Source organism: Adiantum capillus-veneris, chromosome 14 (genome assembly GCF_014529385.1).
Source record: "Adiantum capillus-veneris isolate H3 chromosome 14, ASM1452938v2, whole genome shotgun sequence".
Taxonomy (NCBI): domain Eukaryota; kingdom Viridiplantae; phylum Streptophyta; class Polypodiopsida; order Polypodiales; family Pteridaceae; genus Adiantum; species Adiantum capillus-veneris.
The window spans coordinates 91,261,939-91,281,565 of NC_140944.1; the positions used below are offsets into that span (position 1 = coordinate 91,261,939).

Genomic DNA, 19,627 nt, shown 5'->3' on the forward strand with positions numbered 1-19,627 from the left:
TGTGGAAGTGCGGAAAGTGGGCCAAATCGGTGTGATCACTGTGCGAGGATTTTGCAGCGTGTGTGTGTTGGGCGAAGTGCAAGCGAGGCCTTGCTAGTGTGAATCGTCTTTTTTGAAGGTGTTTTCGAGAGGACAGGGGTGATTAACCAGTTGTTAGATGTAGGTATCATATACCCCGTGAAGGAGTCGGAGTGGGTTTCTCCAGTGGTTATGACCCCTAAGAAGAATGGAAAATGGCGGGTGTGCGTCGATTACAAGCCATTAAATGCGGCAACCAAGAGAAACCACTACCCGCTGCCGTTTCAAGATGAAATCTTAAATCAGGTGGCCGGTCATGGGAGGTACTCTATCATGGATGGATTTTGATGGTACTTTCAGATAGGGATTTCTCTTGAAGACTAGCTGAAGACGACATTTATCTCTCCATGGGGATGCTTTGCCTATCGCAGGATGCCATTTGGTTTAGTGAATGCCTACGCCACCTTCCAAGACTGGATGGATAGGGTGTTTGGTCCCTACTTGGGCACATTCATTAGGGTTTTCATGGATGACATTGGGTGCTATAGCTCAAGGGCGGATCATTTGTCAAACCTCCGGCTATGTTTTCAAAGGCTGGACGAAGAAGGAGGTCAATTAAACCCTAAGAAGTGCAAGCTAGCACAACCTCGAGCACAGTTGCTAGGTCATGTGGTGCCACAAAATGGGATTGAAGCAGATCCAGTGAAGGTCAAGGCGCTAGTCTTAATGGAGCCTCCCTCTAGTGCGCAAGACTTGGCCTCCTTTGTATATAAGCTAAAGTACTTGTCGCATTTTTTCTGGATGTTGTCACAGTATGTGTATCCTCTCCAAAAGTGGGCTCGACAGGTGCATGGCTTTGAATGGGATGAAGATGCTCAAGAAGCTTTTGACAGAGTGAAAGAAATATTGTGTCAGCTGCCAGTTGTGTGCCCTCCAAGCCAAGAGGATGATTTCTATGTGTCGATGACGGTAGGTACTGTGGCTATTGGGGCGGTGTCACTCCAGAAGGTAGGAAGGAGCTATAAGCCTATCTACTTTGAAAGCAGGGTGATAAGTCCTGGAGAAGTGGCTTACACTGAGGCGGAGAAGTGGGTTATGGCATTGGTTTTCGCTTGTAGAAAGTTCAAAGTGCACCTCATTGTGCGTAAGTTTTATGTGTTGACGGTTAACAATCTATTGCCGGAAATAGTACTACACTTGAAGCCAGGGAAGCAGATCATGAAGTGGGTGATAGAGTTGCAGGAATTCAAGTTTGAGTTCAAAATTGACCACACAAGTCGGTCCCATTTGGCGGATATTTTGGTCAGCAACGCCGTAGATTTGCCGATTTATCCAAGAGTGGTACGAGATGAAGCCAAAGAGGAGCCCGACCTGATTAGAGCTTTTACCATGTGGTTTGATGGTGCAGATAGGAGGGTGATAAAGAAAGCTGGTGGAGGTGTGGTGATACACGATTCGCAGCGGCAGGGTAATCTTCTCAAAAGCCTATGATTTGGAGGATGTTCATACCAACAATGAAGCAGAATATCTCGCCCTCCATCTAGGTTTGAAACAATGCGTCAAGTTTGGCATTTCTAGGTTGGTGGTCAATGGTGATGCGTTATTGGTCATCAAGCAACTGCTAGGCCAATGGCAGGTAAAACGAGATTTCTTAAAGCATTGATTCTTTGCCATCAAGAAGTTGTTGAAATTCTTTAGAGAAATTCAGTTCAAGCATGTGAAGAGGGAGCACAACCAGGAGCCAGACCAACTAGCAAGCAGTAAGGTGCAGGTATATATGTGGCCCCAGCCACATACACAGGTAGGGAGTCATTGAAGAAGGTGGAAGATTTCTTGAGTACCGGGCAGTGTCCTCAAGGTTTGTCTAAACTGCAAAGGAGGAGGGTAGTTCAGAAAGCTCGCAAATTTACACTAGTAGGTGAAGACCTAATGACTTACGGCAGAGACGGGGTGGTGAGGAGAGTGCTCTATAAAGAAGAGATTAACTTGGTGGTGGAGCAATGTCATGAGGAGAGCGGACACCAGGGAAAAGGTCAAGTACTGTTTCCAGTGTTGAGAGAGGGTTTTTGGTGGCCTTCAGTAGTGAAGGATGTGCACTATTGGTGCAAGACCTGCAATGAATGTCAGGCTATAGGAGAGAGGCGTTTGACAGCTGAGTCACAGGGAGAAATTATTGCTCAGAATGCTTTCGAAAAATGGGGTTTGGATGCCATCGGTCCACACCCTAAGTCTACAACTGGTAAGAAGTATGTCGTGGTTGCCATCGACTACCTCACAAGGTGGGTCGAGGCCAAAGCTGTGAAGGAAGTGAATGCACAGGTTGTGGCCCACTTTGTTTTCAATAACATTTGTTGCCGTTTCGGAGTGTCGTGGGTACTCATTTCTGATAGAAGGCAAGGATTCAGAAGCAAGCTTATGCAGGCATTGGTGGAAAATCTAAAGATTCAACATCGGTTTTCCTCGCCTTATCATCCCCAATGCAAGGGTCTTGTGGAGAGTGCCAATGGACAAATCATAAAAATGCTCACGAAGTATGTATATAAGCAGGAGACAGAATGGGAAATCAATTTAGAGAAGTGTCTATAGGCCTACAAGACTTCCTACAAAGTGGCGACCAACTTTACTCCATTTGAGTTGGTTTATGTTAAGGAGGCACTGTTGCCAGTGCATGCACAGTTGGGTGCTTTAAAAGGTATGTGGCGCATCAATGCCACTCCACAAGCAGTCTTACATGATAGGATTGTCAGTCTTGAGGCATTGCAGATGGATAGAGAGGCAGCAGCCGACTACTATGTGAAGCAACGGGAAGGGAGAATGGCCAAAGTCAATGAGAGTCTGCCAGAGAAAAAGATAGAAGAAGGGGACCTGGTAATGAAGTATGAGAGCTACTTAGACTTCACCTTCCAGAAGAAGTTTAAAAAGAAGTGGACGGGTCCATACAAAGTGAAAAAGGCCTTTTCGAATGGGACCTATCAGTTGGTGAGAGCCAATGGTAAGCTTCTCAGGCACAGGGTAAATGGTGTACGGCTCAAGCTGTACTTTGATAGGGGAGTGGTGCTCGATGTGCATCAAATGGTGACCAGGGGGGTTGGGCAACCCACTTGAAGGGAATCAAGAGTAACAGACATGCAATTTTGTACATATTATACATACTGTACATATGGTGGTGTGTTTTCCAGTGAAGTTCAGTGTTTGCAGCGTGTGGCAAGTTTCACGTTCAATAAATCTAGTTTGGGTTGAACATGAATGTTCAACAGGGGGGTGGGCAATGATGGTGCAACCAAATTTGGTCCGCGCTATAAAGTGTGCTATGCAATGCAAAGGGTGCTAACAGGTGCATGGTAAAGGGCTAAAGCCAGTGTGGGAGACCTCAGTAGGATAGTGGCAACGGAAATGCGTGCTTAAAGGGGTTTTTAAGAACAGGGGGGCCTCCGAAGTGGGCTAATTGGGACGGCACATCAAGTGTTCGAGATGCGTGGAATGTGCCCCGAAATGTGGTGTTCAAGATGCTGTAGAAGCTGGTCCAGACAGCTCGTCAAGCGGAGTTTCTGTGTGAAAGATATGCCAATCCAAAGATGGAAGGCTTCGCAAGTCCCGCCGGATGGGGCAGGTACAAACAGGTGGCAAAAAAATGGGATCAATGGATACACGTGTAAAGCTCGAGCTACGGAGCATGCATGTCTTCTCAGATTGCGAATCGGAGCTATGGATAGAAAGTTATGGCCGTTTGAAGATTTTTTGGGGGTCGGGTCTGAGCCCACTTGGCCGCATTTGAAGGATGTGCCATCTTGCATGTTTTGGGCCTCGCCAAGGTTCTCGATAATAGCGTGCGCTATGTGGAGTCAGCACGAGTCGACCGCACGTCCATAGGATACTTGGTCAGTCAAATACGGCGAGATGAAGTTGGGAGCCGTGGGCAGTAAAAGGCCACAGATGATTTTTTCCGTTTTGGGTTGCCTCGGATTGCGAGCCTGGAAGAGTTGAGAAGTGATGGTAATTGTGTTGAAGCAAGTCGGCGATGCAAACTTCCATCCGGGCTTTGCGGCTTGGCAGTAGGATATTGTGGCAAGGGTAAACTCAGTTTTTTCCCTTTTTTGGATGTATTGTCCGAAGCTAGCGTGACATTGAGTGGTGGAAAAGAGCTGGAATTGGAAATTAGTCGGTGAAGTTCCCATGCGGTGTAGCCGATAAAACTCATTTGGTGAATTCAAGCACATAAAAGCACCGACGCACGTGAGTTAAAAGGCAAGAGCTCCCTTTGTTTTGTAAGTGAAAAAGGAAAGGGGTGGCTGGAGCTTAAAAAAGGAAAAAAAGAAACTTGAGACTAAAAAGGTTAAGGGCCAAATTACAAAAGAAGGAAAAAAAACTAGGAGGAGACACAAGAGGCAAATAGCCCTTCTTGGGTTAAAGGGAAAGAAAGAAAAGAATGGAGGGCAGCGTTTTGGAGTAGGTTTTCATTTGGGGGCTTAAGGAAGGAGAGAGAACTTCATGCTCTCGCACTCGGCAATCGGAAGCTAGCATGTTTGGTCTGTGACGCGGTTCAAAGAAGCGAAGGCTTTGCAAGAGAGGCGGTCACAACGAAAACTACCAAGAGGAAAAGATGTTTTTGAAGCGAAGCCAGAGTGGATTTTTCGTCGAGGATGTGCCAACGGATGCGAGTTTGAAGAGAGGTGTGTGCCCCTCGGTATGAAGTCGTGATGGTTATAGTGCGACCAAGAGCAGGCCACACGAGTTTGGTAGATGGTGTGTAAAGAAGCTGTTATTGCCGATTTTTTTTGGTGTCGTCTCTCCCCCCTTCCCCCCTTTCTTCCTTGGTCATCTCCCAGGTGTCTGGTGCCGGTGTGTGTGAGCGTGTGCTCCCTCCCGGGGCCCCCGTGTGTGTGAGAGAGAAAGAGAGAGAGGTGTTGAGTTGTGGAAGTACGGAAAGTGGGCCAAATCGGTGTGATCATTGTCCGAGGATTGTGCAGCATGTGTGTGTTGGGCGAAGTGCAAGCAAAGCCTTGCTAGTGTGAATCGTCTTTCTTGAAGGTGTTTTCGAGAGGACAGGGGTGCAGTGTATGCCCTGAGCTATAGGAGGCACTGTTGTTTGTGTGTCGGGTGTGTTCCCCATTCCCCCTCTCCACCGCCTGCCATGTCACCAAGGGGGGGGACCCATTAGTGACGTCGCTAATGGGTGCCTAAGCTTTTTTTAGCAAGTGAGAATTCATGCAAGTATAAAAGAGAAGGAGGGGATCTACAAAGGGGATCGTGTGGTTATTTTTATGCTCTCCTTATATCATTGAACTCTCTCTCTCTCTCTCTCTCTCTCTCTCTCTCTCTCTCACACAAAGAAGAGGCCAAAGCTCCAAAGCTCTTAAGCTCTTATTAAAAGCTCTTAAGCTCTCATTAACCGCTCTTAACCTCATAAGCCATCCTAAACCTACTCTAAGCCCAAGCTCATAAGACAAACCTCTCCAATCCCATAATCCAAACCTCTCTAAGCTCTCTAGGCCAAGCCTCACCTTCATTAAACAAGCTTAAGCCTAAATTCCTATTATCCTTATGCCAAGCCGAGCTTCTAAACCTCATTAGCCATTCAGATCACGAAGCAAACCATCGATAATGCGTAATAATCTTATGGAGAAACCTCCCAAATCCATAGTTGAAGAGAGGATCAGGCTCCCTCCCTCTCGACCTCGAAGCAGCAGGAGGGAGTAAAGCAAGTCATTATCACTTTTCTTGTTTAGCCCCTCGATTGAGCCAGGTTTCATCTTGTAAGGAGCATTAAGCCTCCATTAGTGATTGATTAATCATGGATAGAATTAGGCGAATTGTTTGTTTTGAACATTGTTGTCGTTAATTGTGCCTGTTGTACCTCTTTCCCCGCACCTCTCACAGCTAGGGCCCTGGTGCCTTCCGGGCTCACCTTTTGCACAATTATCCCCCGACATTCTTGGTAAACCCGACGTGAAATGAGCCGGGGTGAGAAGTGTGGTGAACAAGGATGTCGACACCGCAAGAGGCTTCCATGCAGCAAATGATGCAGCAGTTTGCTGCTTACATGCAACAACAGCAGGCTGCTCAACAGTAGTACAATTTGGCTAAGACGATACTACACATACAACACTCTGGAAGACCAACTAAATCACAACCTAGAGTCTCACTAGTCTCAACTAGACCATCTACCCACATACACACAAACGGAAGGAAACCCAACAAATCATGCTAGAATCTTACGAAAGTTAAGGAACACCATGCCCTCACTAGGAAACACCTGTACCAAAGCCTCTACACTCAAAATCCTAGCTCTAAGCCCATTTGCGGAAAATGCGTATAAAGATAGAGCAATATTTTCAAAGTGCCAGAAACTGAAATCTATGAGTACCTATGTGTAGCTTATGTCGCCACGATTCTAACGAGTACTTGCACGCAAAAAAATAGACATCATTTGATATACTTATAGCCACAAGTAGCTCGTAGATGCGTGAGCGTGTTCGCTCTGTTCCGCGAGGAATGTTTGGCGTTGTCGCGTAGTTCTTTCCAAGGCTAGCGTGATGGTAACATCAGATCCACAATGTGATGAATGAGCGGGGAGTTGTCATGATGATGCTCATGCTCACTCTCTTCCTCTCTCACACAGAGTAGACGATAGGGCTAAAACTTGATTATGACTGAGTTCTCCTTGCAAAAATGACCTAGGTACCTTATGTACAAAGGCTACCTTAGGTTAAACAAATATAGGGTTTAAGGGGTAAAATGGCTTTGTAGGTACAATCTGGAAGTGCCATTGCACCCCGGCTTCTGCAACTAGACTAGCTACTTATTACAAATGATGTTTTAACCACCTGCTGGTCAACACTCCCCCCCTCCGCATTCATGTCGTCCCTGATATGACCCGGTTGTCAATATCAGTGTGATCTGTGTTGTCGTGAAGAAAGTATAGGTTGTAGCATGTGCATGAGCTAGTCCTGTTCTTCCAATCCAATGTACATAGTATTCACATGATTCACGAAAATCATAACTGATGACGAACTTTATGTTCTTCACATCCATGCTCAGATGCAGTATTTGTTTATGTCATTATAGGTCTATTCCTAGAGCTACATTCGGAAAGAACCCAATCTCGTTTAGCACGACTCTTAACAACATGGATAGAGAAAGCTTCATCTAGCACTTGCTCTAGCAAATATGTCACTTCTAAGTATTTGTGATTCTCATAAACAACTTCTACAATTTGTAGAATTGAGTGATTGGCTTTCTGATATTGTGAGCCAATGTTAACTTTGTAAGGATTCTGTAGAAATTGTCTGGCGGAACCTTCAACTTCTTTAGGCCGAGTTGCACTTCAACACGAAGTCTGTTTGTGAGGCCGAATTAGAGAGATAATTTTTCTGATTTGAGGTTCCAAACCCATGTTCATCATTCAATCTGCTTCATCAAGGACAACCCTGTGAAGGTTGGTTTTGTTGACCACTTGTGTTTGTGCTTCTTTGTTGGTGACTCCTTTGTTCCTGCATCAAGGTGATCAAAGTCACATTTGCCACTGTTAGCTTTTGTGTGCTCTGTAAATCATTATACTACTTCTACTTGATACATGAATTAATTAAAGCCTGACAAACCCCAGTTAATTCCCCAAGTTAGTAACTCAATACAAAAGGGCTTTATCTGACATCATTCGTGATCAATGAGCTATCACTGTCCCTTTGACCCCAAAATTCATATACATGATGTACAAGGTATGTAGGTGGCTATCATGGCTTTAGATTTGAAAAAATTGCACCTGTGGCTGGCTAGGGGTTCTTTTTTTTAAAAAAAAAACCCTTAACTTGTACATTCTATGCATAGCCTCCTGATAAAATTTGGCTTGACTGACTTGTATTTGGCTTTCAAAGCTAACTTTTTGGATTTTAATCTTGGAAATGACTGATATGTCTCGCACCTTATGGCTACCAAATACATATAGAACCAATGATGATGATCAGAATTGGGCTTTTGATCCCTGGTTTCTCTTGCAAACATCTATCAGAAGAGATGACTAAGCTGTCATTTTCCCCCCTTTTGTTTGTTAGGCTTCATTAAGTCACATACAAGATAGAAAATTATATTTTAACGATCTACTTCCTCTATACATCCTTGTAGTCGCATGAAGTGGTTGATGGCAACTTTACACATCATGGCTACTTTCGTTTAGTTGCATCACCGAATTTCTTTGTCCTTGTACTCCATCCCGGATTTTTATGACCATTCTCACTCATTTTTGGCCTCATGTTGTTGTTGAAGGCTGATCAACATTCTTTCTTACCTCTAACATTCTAGCCTTGTGCATATTTCTTTTGAGACATACGTTGTGAAGTGTCATCATTTTCGTGTACCTTCTTCTCTTTGTACTGCTCGACATCTCTTTAGTCTTTTCTTCATCTGGATTATAAGTTTTTCTTGCCTTTTTTTCTAAAAATCTCAAAAAGATCAAAATAAAACAAAAAATAAACTCAACTAAAAAAGCAAAATCATCCTAATAGAACTCTAACACTATGTACACTATACAATGTCCCTAGGGGCTCATATATGGCTTTTGTCCCCATACTCCTCTTGTAATTCTCTTATGAGGGCATATACTCTGAATTTTGTCAAAAAATCATCACAATCAAACACAAAAATTCAATACAAGTCACAAAACATTTCCCTCTTACATTCATATATTAGGTTCGCATTTAGAATGGCTCCCCCGCCCCTATTTGGAGTCCTCCTTGACGACAGGTATCGCCAAGGGTATGTGTTGTGATTGGGCATTCAAAAATTGTTCTATGCAAGTCTTCTCATGTAGCCCTATTATGCATACAGAATCAATGCATGGAGGAATTTATGATGTGCAAGATGTGGGTATAAGCAATTTTCTCATTGGCATTTGCTCGCGAGGCTTCCTATTCTAAGCAACGTGATGTTCTTTGAAGCTCCTGTGTCGTTTGCTTGATTGAAGATTGTAGAGATTTTTTGAAGGCTTACTTATCTGTTTGATGCTTCTTTGAAAGTATAGCCCTATGGTTGGTTGTTGTATTTGGCATTGTTCCTCAGAGTGGGTTCTCTTCTAATTGTACTGTAGCTATGGGAGAAATTGAAAGAACTCAAGCGGCAGTGCAGAAACAATAGTTCTATTGGTTTCCTTTGGGACCCAGCTATTTGTGATTACTGGCTGTTTCATTGTTGCTACTCATTTGGGAGCCCATACTTGTCCCTGCTTCATTTGTGTTTGAAGAGACTTCTTTGGGATCCACCTTGTCTTTGTGTGAGTCTTCATTGTTCTTTGCTTCAAATCTTGTATGCTTGGTTGAGGATGGGATTCAGAGTTTGGGAGTTGACAATTTAATCGTTTTGGGATCCAAATCAACTCCTGAGCTCTTTGTGCTTGAGTCAACTTCTTTGGAACCCAAATTTGATTTTCAAAAGCTTTTGACTTTGCATTTGTCCTAGATTCTCTTGCAAGCTTTGACTGTTTTTCTGTTGGCATTGGGTCCTGTGATTGTTCATCAGAGATCTTTGTCTTCTTGACTGTTTGCTTACTCTTGGGTTGTCGTTTTTGGGATGACTTTGGTATCCACCTGATTAGAGCATTTGTAGCTTGTTGACATGGATGTGTTCTTCTTGGCTGAGTCATTTCTTCATATATAGGAGTCACATGTGAGGGTGCTTTTTGCAGTTGCATTTCCACTGAGGATTTTGGATTCCATTTTTTATGCACTTTATTTTTGTAGCAATGACATTGGTTTCTGGGTTTTTGATCTAGAAAATCATAAAACCGTGCATTTGTTAAAGTGTTGTTTACGTCACCTTCTGGGTTGTCTGGATTTCCATTGTTGGTATCTTCTTGAATCTCCAAGTGTTCTATAGAGTCATAGAACTCGTCTTCTTCTTCGGCTTCATTTTCCCAGATTACACTCACTGTAAAATAAGGAACAACATCATAGACATCTTTATCACAAAACTTCGTTATTGGACTTTCTTGAATAGCACACACATCCAAAGTAGCCAAGGTGTGTTCCCATTCAAGTGGCTTTAATTATTCCTCAGGAAAAGGTTATGGGATATAATAGTCATCTTCAATTACCCCTTCTAGTATTCCTTCCTCTCGTGTTAAGCTTCCGCATTGCAAAGCTCCACTCATCCACAACTCTTTTGGTTTACCCAACCATGCTGGAAGTTATGATCCTGCTACAGTAGCGGAATCAAACTCCTCCATAGGTGTTCTCGTCACATCCCTATAACTATGGTCCTTCAGATTTTTCCTTGTCGTGATTTCCATATGTCTCAGGTAGATATAGTCATATCCCTAGTCTTAGACCATGTTCAATTGTCTCATGAATGGCCTTCCTAGAATGATGTCATAGTTGTTCTTCTTGCCAACGTCAACAATAGCAAAGGTTTTCTCATATTCAATTCCACAAGAATAACAACTGCTTTTTCTAACAGTCCTATGGGCCTTTCCATTTGTCCGTTTGCAAGTTTTTTTTTCATCCTTGTAGCCCTCACAGCTTGTTTTCTCCATGTTTTCCATGCCTCTTTTGTTGCAATGGAAACATCGACTCCACTATCAAGGATTGCTATGGTTTTTACACCTTGAAATTCCACAGGAAGAGTGGTGTTCCCATATTCTCCCTCATAATACTCTCCGGCCTTGTTTAACGGCAGTGTTCTAGTATTTAGCTGAGGCATTTCAAACTCTTTGATCCCTTCCTCGATTTGAGTCATTGGTTTTTTAACACCAAATTTCTCTAGAAATTTTCCCACAGTAGCCCACATGCTTGGTCGTATTCTGAGAAAATCGGCTAATGCTATTGTACAAGTGGCTGGTGTTGACAAAATGTCTATCAACCCTTTAAAATCAATGACCTTATTGGGAGACAGCCTCTGTGATGGGACTGCAATAACATGTGACTTGGCCTCGTACTCTTCCATATAGGAAGGTAGTGTTCTTAATTAATGGGGTTGATTGTCCGTAGACTGTACAGATCCTTTGTCTCCCCAATACGACTCCACTTCTAAACTCATTTGAGATCCAACCTCAAATTCCTCTATTGGTGGAAGAGACACTCCTCTTCCATCACTTGTTTGGTTTACTCATCTACTTAGCTCACTCGCTTCATTGGCCTCTCTCACTTCTTTCCACAATTCATCAAGACCATCTATTTCTTTAGAGCTCTCAGGTATAGATATGTGAAATCCCTCGGAAGAGCTATCCGTGGTATTCAACACTAACCCTGGTTCTAATGCGGGGTCCTTGAGATTTTTTCCGTGCTCGTGACTGGAATCAAGCTCTTTACATTCTTGGCTTGGTGGGATTACTTGTGTAGGTGGTACAGGGATCACATCCTTAGGTTTCCCAACTTGTGTTTCTAGTAAGGCTTGGGATTTATGAATCATTTTCTTGCACATTTCAATCATGTCCTTTTCTAGTTCCACATATGGATATGTCATCCACCTCTATTCTTAAGTTTGGTTGTTTGTAATCCATGTTTCATAGGCTTTTTCGAGCTCATCTAAATGCTCATTAACCTTGTCGCCCAATATTGATCCTCCCATACTAGCACTTTTTGCCTCACTTTGTGTTGATGGTTCTTTTGGATGTTGAGACATCTACGTAAGAGAAGGTGCAACCCTCTCATTTTGTCTTATCTTTTCTTTAGCTTGGGTGAGCTTCTTAGATAGGGATTTTTTATCTCGTTTCCTATGTGCTTTCATCCTATCCTTTCAAGATTTCCAACTGTTCCGTTTGCTCTTGGTTTTTTGAATAAGTGCATCGGTTTTTGGCTCATTGATCTCTGGACTCGCGTCAGTTTCCATTTTCTCTCTCTTGCTCTTCCTCATCTTCCTTTTGAGCTTGCGCTCTTGTAACTACCTAAACTGATATGGCGTTTTCATTTTCCGAGCTATTGGGTAGCTGAACGATTCTTGAGACATTCATTGTGATCTTGATGATTTGGTTTGGGTTTTGTGATCTTGATGACTCGGTTTGGGTTTCTTGGACCGTCGGGGATCAAGTGCATGACACCACAGTCAAGACAATAGGCATTCACTTAAGTGATCTCCATTTGAAGACATTGTTTGACCAAGTGGTTGCCACAGCTTTTGTGACAATCTATCTCTGATTGAGGAGGTACTTGTTACAACTCCTCTTGGATCTAAAGAGGCTCTGACCTTGCTAAGCCTCTATTAGCAATAAATCACAATGTCCTTTCGTCCATCTCGTATCTTCTTTGTTCAGGTCTAAACGCAATAGGTGGAGGTTGTACTGGCCTCAACTATCCATGTGTTTCTCTCATATTCTTCCACCTTGAAGGGCAGTACCCGCTTTGGTTGTTATAATATATGGTAGATGGTACTAGTGCCTGTTTGTTAGATGCTTCCATCATCTGTGTGTATCTGATGTTTGTAGGCAATCTAGCACCTGGCATGGAGGTTTTTGTCTGAAGACAAGTTGTGTTCTTGCAACTCCTACTTGACATAGCACATGCCCCGTAACGTATCTAGGTCGAGAATTTTCTATTGGAACATGTTGTACATACCTCTCCCTAGCATATTCCATGCCATAGTAACACTCTTCTCTCATATGGTTTATCCATTTTCTCTCAATTTTGCACCATAGAGGTTCTTGGAGGTCAAATTGACTAGAGGAGCAAGTCTCTGAGCTATTCCTTCTATAAGATTCATTTTCTCACTAGATACCTATGGCTTTATAGTGGTTTGGGTTCTTGGTGAATCGCTCCTCTGAGAAGATGTGCCACTCTCACTCTCAATATCATATCTTCTCAAGGTTCTTCTCTGATTTGGATAGGAGTTAGTTATAGGGGGTGGTGATGGTACATATGGTCCTTGAGAAGGCATGTCTACCCTCTCTGTGATAATTTCATCTCTCGTTATTTCTCTAGAAGGGAATCCAGGTGGATCCTTCTTTGGAATTCTTATAGGAATTCTTGTGTTTGGTGGAGGTATTTGTGGTCCTTCATTGACCAAATGTCCACCTCTATAAAATTCATGTTCTATGGTTGCATCTGGGTACAACCATGGTAGCAATGTAGTTGGACTTGTGTCAAAATGTGAATAGATTGGCATTTCATCATTTTTAACTTGGCTTCCCATACATCTAGTCATATATACAAAAGTAATGGTAGATTGGCTTTCCATCCTGTTGATCTTAGCTTTCTTAATTTCAGCTCACTCAATACTATCAAGATAGTCCTTAATAAGCAATTTTTGCCCTTTGTCAGGTCCCTAAAAGTCAAGAATTTGTGACTTTTTTGGTCTCTAGAAACTAGTTTTGGGTAGCCCAAAAGTTTGGATTTGGGAAACCTAGGAAAATTCAGCTCTATTGCCCGCAAGCTTTTCTCTTGGCTATACCTGACTCAATTTGGAGTTGTCTATCAAAAGTTAAAGCAATTTTGGTGAAATGCACTTGAAACAACATTCAAAACAGTTTTAGGATCAAGGATTTTTGCTTGTATCTTGATCAAATGTGACCCAAATTTGCTGCAACTTTGACACTAGGCTTCTTTTATGCTAGCAAACACTTCTGTGATCTCAGATGTAACTTTTGACCTCTAATTTGGAGATAGAGACATCATATGTGTATGATGTTTATTTGCTTAGAATAAAGAATTTTTTGCAGATCTGTGCTTGGAATGGTGTGCTTATACACCCTATATAGTCAAAATTTCAGAAAAATGTTCAAAATCACCAAAAACACATCATACGCTGTGAGCGGGATGAAAACACACACAGCGCCTCTATAACGACCCGACACACACTCTTGGGAAGATACACACACACACTATGGGGCACCACTCGGCTTACACAACACACCTGGCCGAGACAGGGAACACACCTCTGGAGTGAGAGGAGAGAGACTATCCACTTGCCCACTCCACACAGACACACACATACACACACACACACACCCAAAAAACTCAGCTCAAAAGAGGAGAATTTCTGATGTTTAGATACAAATGAGCTTGGGCCAACACCAATGGGGCAAACAGCTCACACAATATGGGTAAAAGATACCAGATACAATCACAAACTAGAGCAGAAACTTCGCTCATAGGAGAAACTTACACAGAAAAACAGCAGGAAAAGAGTGAGGAATTTGGCAAAATGGACAGCGCCATCGCGTCCGGAACGGCCCAAAACCCCAGTCTACAATGTCAAAGTGCTCAAATCCGACCTCGGATGAGCAGTTTAGGGCCAAAACAGGCTCCAAAATGGGCAAAAACACACCTGCGGCTGTTCCTCCTCTCTTCTCCACGTTTTTTTCTGGTCTTCTCTCTGTTTTTTCAGTTCCCACACTTAGCCTTCTTAGTTGGGCACCCTTGGCCTTTTAGATGACCTCAAACGGACCCCGAACAGGCCAAAAACTGACCTCGCAGTGCATAGTTGTCACCTTTTTGCATCATTCGCACACCTGGCACTCAGCTTTTTTCCAATAATGCATCTCGCCACCACGTGAAGTGGCCCCAAAAAAAGGTCCTCATGATGACCTTTCTGCATAATTCTCACAAGCAAACACCCACGTTGTGTCCGTCCTCATCTGCGTGCAAATATTGACCTCGTTCGCCCTCCTGACGCCACTAGATGCCATCTGACGCACCTGCTGACCTCACGTCGTCGGCCCGCGGATAGCTTCCTCGAGAAGTTTTACGCGCTACCAACTCCTCCTTATTGTAGAAAAACACAATGGTACTAGTAACGATGAAAATCGATGCACTATGTACATGGTGTCCTACCTGTACACATGTGGGCCCCACGTAACCACCTGGCTCTGGAAAATGGGCAATACTTTATTTGATGCACCATGCATGGGTATGTACATATGCGCAATCCCTTGCTCCAAAAAACTCCTGACATAATTTGCCCATCCCCTAGCCTGCTAGATCATTCATGATCAGCAGCAGCAAAGAGAGATATGAGACTCGCCGCATCACAAGTCTCCTCATCCTTCACCAACATTTCTTGCTCCACCGACAACTCATCTTGTTCCACCATCATCAACTTGGCATGATACAACTTAAGACGCAATCCATTTACCCTTGACGTATGTAGAACATCATCCAGGTTAGCCAGCTGATATGTGCCATTTGGAAAACACTCCACTACCTTGAAAGGGCCTTCCCACTTAATCTGAAACTTCTTTTGGAAGGTGTTGTCCAGCTTACTATTGTAGCGCAAAACCAAGTCATGTTTCTTGATACCCTTACTTTTAACCTTTTCATTTATCTTTGCCAAAGCCTTATCCTGCATCTGCCCATAATGTTCCAATGCGCTCATCCTATCCAACTGGACCTCTTGTAGCTGCAAAAGCCTTTCTTTGAATGCATCACTAGGCGGCCCAAGCAACTTCTCTAACATCTTGACCGCAGGCAACTCTACCTCCACAGGCAATAGTGCTTCCTTTCCATACACCAAATGAAATGGAGTAAACCCTGTACCTGTCTTCACCGAAGTACGGTAAGCCCATAATGCACTAGGCAATTCCAAATCCCAATTCTTTCCTTGGTGCTCTGTCACTTTAGAAAGAATTTGTACCAACTCACCATTGAACCTTTCATTTAAGCCATTACACTGCGGGTAATAAGGAGTGGTATGCTGGTGCCTAATCTTCATCTTTGTGCATAAGAAGTCTAGCAGTTTAGCTCTAAATCCTGGCCCCTTATCTGAAAGTAGCTCTAATGGCACCCCAAACTTGCAACATATTTCATCATACACAAATTTTGCCACATCCTTTGCAGTGATCTGTTTTACTGCTGTAGCCTCTGCCCATCTAGAAAGATAGTCCACTGCCGTCAAAATATAGCTTTTGCCCCTGCTTGTGATAGGTAACGGGCCTATTGCATCAATCCCCCACTTTTCAAACACATCAAACGCCATAATGGTTTTTCGTAGCTCTGGCTTCAACACTCTCTTCCCAAATGCTTGACACCTATTGCAAGACCTACACCAATGGTGAACATCCTTGTGCAAACTAGGCCATACATACCCCTCTTGCAAAATCTTATGCAAGGTGATCTTTAGAGCAAAATGGCCACCACATGCGCCTTCGTGATTCTCTTCCAACACTCTGTAAAGCTCCTCCCGCCAAGGTACACGTCTCAACACGAGATCAGCCCCTTTCATGTATAAGACATCACCAATCAATTTGTACCTGTATGCTCTACGCACAAAGCCATACTTCTTAGACTTCTGAATCTCCTTTGGAATGATTCCTGTTAGCAAAAACTCCTCTTCTTGAGCCAAACTTTCCCGGCCATGATAAAGAGGTAAAGTGGTCCTCAACACAAATAGCTCCCCAATCATGCCTTGAGCTGCTTCATGTGCCTCTCCATTTAGAGCACGTTCAATGTGTCTGATACTCCATGCTTCAAACTTTTTTAACAGGCCTTTAATTCTGAAGCACATTTCCTTCAATGAGGTGTTCTTGCTCTTCCACACACCCAACACTTGCTTCACCACTAACAAGGCATCACCTTTTATGCTCAACCTTCGAACCCCATGCTTCAAACAAATGTGTAATCCGGCTTCCAATGTAGCATATTCAGCCTCATTGTTACTATGAGCATCCAATTTGAACCCTCTCTTGCATACTAGCTTCCCCTCAGGATCATAAAGTGCTATACCCCCTGAAGCTGCATCATGGCTCTTTCTGTATGAACCATCAAAGAACAACACATGTGCATTGCTGATCTGTGGCACTTCTTCAACTACCTTTCTCACCACCTCTTCTTTAACAATAAGGGGATTCTCCTTGTAGGTCAACAAATCAGCTAGGGTAGCCCTTGTACTATCTTCCACTAGAAAAGAGAACTCAAACTCTTGCAGCTCAATTACCCATTTCTTCACCACATTTGACATGTTAATACCATTAATTAACTGTGGCAAAAAGGCATAACTCGTCAAGAAAACAAAAGGCCGTGGTAGCAAGTAATGACGAAATCGTCGACAAGCAAATATTACACTGGCCATCACTAGCTCTACTTCCGATAACTTTCTCTCCGCTACCAACTTCACTCGGCTTGCACAATACACTGGCCTCATATAATGGCTGCCCTTCCCCTTTTGCAATAGCATGGCTCCAATGGCATCATCCCCTACTGATGGATTTACATAAAAAACTTTCTCCCAATCAGGAGCCTGCATGGCTCTTTCCTTTCTTCTTACTAGGACCTGGGGCACTTCTTCCTTCCTTATCCTCTGTGGTCCTCTTCCCAATAGGCATCACTAATGTATCCTCTAGCTTTGATGCCTTCTCCAAGGTGACTACACTTAGCACTTTTGTCTTTCCCTTTTCCTCCTGGGTCAGTCCACTGGTTCCTTCGTCTCCCTTAATTTCGATGCCATAATCATTTGATCTAGTTAGCACCTGTCTTGGCAATGGATACATGTCTCCCCCCATCCTTGGTGGCTTATCACATTGCGGGCTGATGTGACCCAACTCTCCACAATTATAACATGTGGGCGTCTGCCTCCAAAACCTACTATTACTTTGTCCAGCACTATTCCTAGGTCTTTCTTCACCTCCTGGCTGATTTGCAAACCGCCCTCGACCTCGATTACTTCCCACTTGACCTAGCATGTTTAGGCTGAGATTCTTCATGAGATCAACCACTTGCCTCATGTCTTGCCTTAGGCCATCATCTTGCACTGCTGTAGTGACCACTGCTGGCATAACCTGAGTAGTAACAGGAACCACTGGTTCATGATGAACCCCTGACATGCGCCCTTGTAAAGACTCTATAGGCTGAAATTCAGACCTCATTGGCAAAGACTCCACCCCTAACTGGCTCATTTTCCTCAGCTTCCACTCTTTGTTCCTTGCTACCTCTAGTGCATCTTCATATGTCCTAGGCTTCTTTAGCTCTACTCTCCAACGTATATTCTCCCAAAGACCAGCCAAGAACCTGTCCTTCTTCATCATGTCAGGCGGGGGTACCTGTGGTGCTAAAGCCTTGCACATTCGCTCCCATGCCAATGAAAACTTACGTATGTACGCATCTACTGGCTCACCTTCCTTTTGTACCAAAGCCTGTACTTCTTGCCACACTTTGTCAGGATCTTCTATCTTCACAAACTCCACTTCCAATCCATGCCTTAGATTGTCCCAACTCAATCTTATAGGTGGATCAGCCATACACAACTCCTCTTCAAATGCTTTGGACCAAGCTCGTGCATCACTCTTCAAACAAATTTGGAGAAGGCGTAACATTTGCGTAGGGTCATGAATCTGGTTGCTAATGCAGGCAACCTCCATCTTTTCCAGAAAGTCCTCCACATCTTCATCACTTCTTCCATGAAACTCGGGATAAGAGAAAGCCATGGCTACCCAAATTATGATGCTTTGAGAACCCCTTCGAACACACGTGCAAGAACCCAGAACTTTTCACTTCCCAATCCCCAGAAACTTCAATGGAGCTCAACTTTAGATAAGGACAAACACATGCACATCAAATGAGTTTTCATAGTTGATCATCGGAATGACAACAGGCAAAGGACATTCCAGGATCTCTCTCAATCTTCTTGGCCCAAACATAAAGACTATGCGCTGCTGGAAAAAGATCTTCCTGGACACATGAACATTAATCTGAATTCTTTGCGTTAAATGAAAAGGAGTGAACTGAGGGCCATTTTGATCATCCATTAAAGCCAACCATGAAGCTCCCAAGAAGGCACACCTGACTCAACCTCTGATTTTGCCAAAATTTCAGCAGCATAACAGCATAAATGGCTCAAAATACCAAAAAACCAGCCATCATAACTTGGGAAAATTTCGACAGAGTTTCCCCAGAAGTAGAGCAGTAGGAACCCAAAATATAGACTGTCTATGTATGCATAAACTGTCAACAATAGAACCCGAGCATCAAGTAGGACTCACTAGTACATAGCCTATGGCGAGGTCACGAAAAGGGTGCTCCAGCTACCTGTATCACCGAAAGGATCTCCACATTTGAGAATCCCCCAGCTCAATAAAAACCTCACGCTATCGACCCTCACACGAAAGCTAATGCAAATCGCGTATAGTCAAGTCTCAGAAATGACTATCTTCCAAACCAAGTCTCAGAAATGGCTGGGACTGCCAAATACAACCAAGTATGGCTCCACAAATGCGTACAATGGCAGTTTCCACAAGTAACGTACAATCCAGCAGACAATGCGCTCAAATAGGCGCCAAGTGATGCATTCCCACAACAACTGCAAGTGACATCACTGCTAGTATATCACTCTACTCCAGCTACCTGTACCTGTGTGAATCACCTGTACCTGTACCTGTCCCTGTAACCTGTAACCTGTAACCTGTAACCTGCAACCTGTAATCTGCAACCTGCAACCTGTAATCCCGAAGCTCGAAGCTCGAAGCTCGAAGCAAAAGGTACTCGAAGAAGATCCTCCGTGGGGGCGCCAAAAGAATGTGAGCGGGATGAAAACACACACAGCGCCTCTATAACGACCCGACACACACTCTTGGGAAGATACACACACACACTATGGGGCACCACTCGGCTTACACAACACACCTGGCCGAGACAGGGAACACACCTCTGGAGTGAGAGGAGAGAGACTATCCACTTGCCCACTCCACACAGACACACACATA

General features: G+C 43.6%; 1 protein-coding gene across 1 annotated transcript; it reads left to right on the forward strand.

Moving 5' to 3' along the window:
- Positions 1 to 744: 744 nt before the first annotated feature.
- LOC147442755 (uncharacterized) lies at positions 745 to 3,123 on the forward strand. Its single transcript, XM_086529420.1, has 7 exons — positions 745 to 1,412; positions 1,597 to 1,654; positions 1,727 to 1,789; positions 1,867 to 2,055; positions 2,146 to 2,337; positions 2,409 to 2,549; positions 2,668 to 3,123. The coding sequence occupies exons 1-7, from the start codon at positions 745 to 747 to the stop codon at positions 3,121 to 3,123; spliced, it is 1,767 nt and encodes a 588-aa protein (XP_086385546.1).
- Positions 3,124 to 19,627: the final 16,504 nt, after the last annotated feature.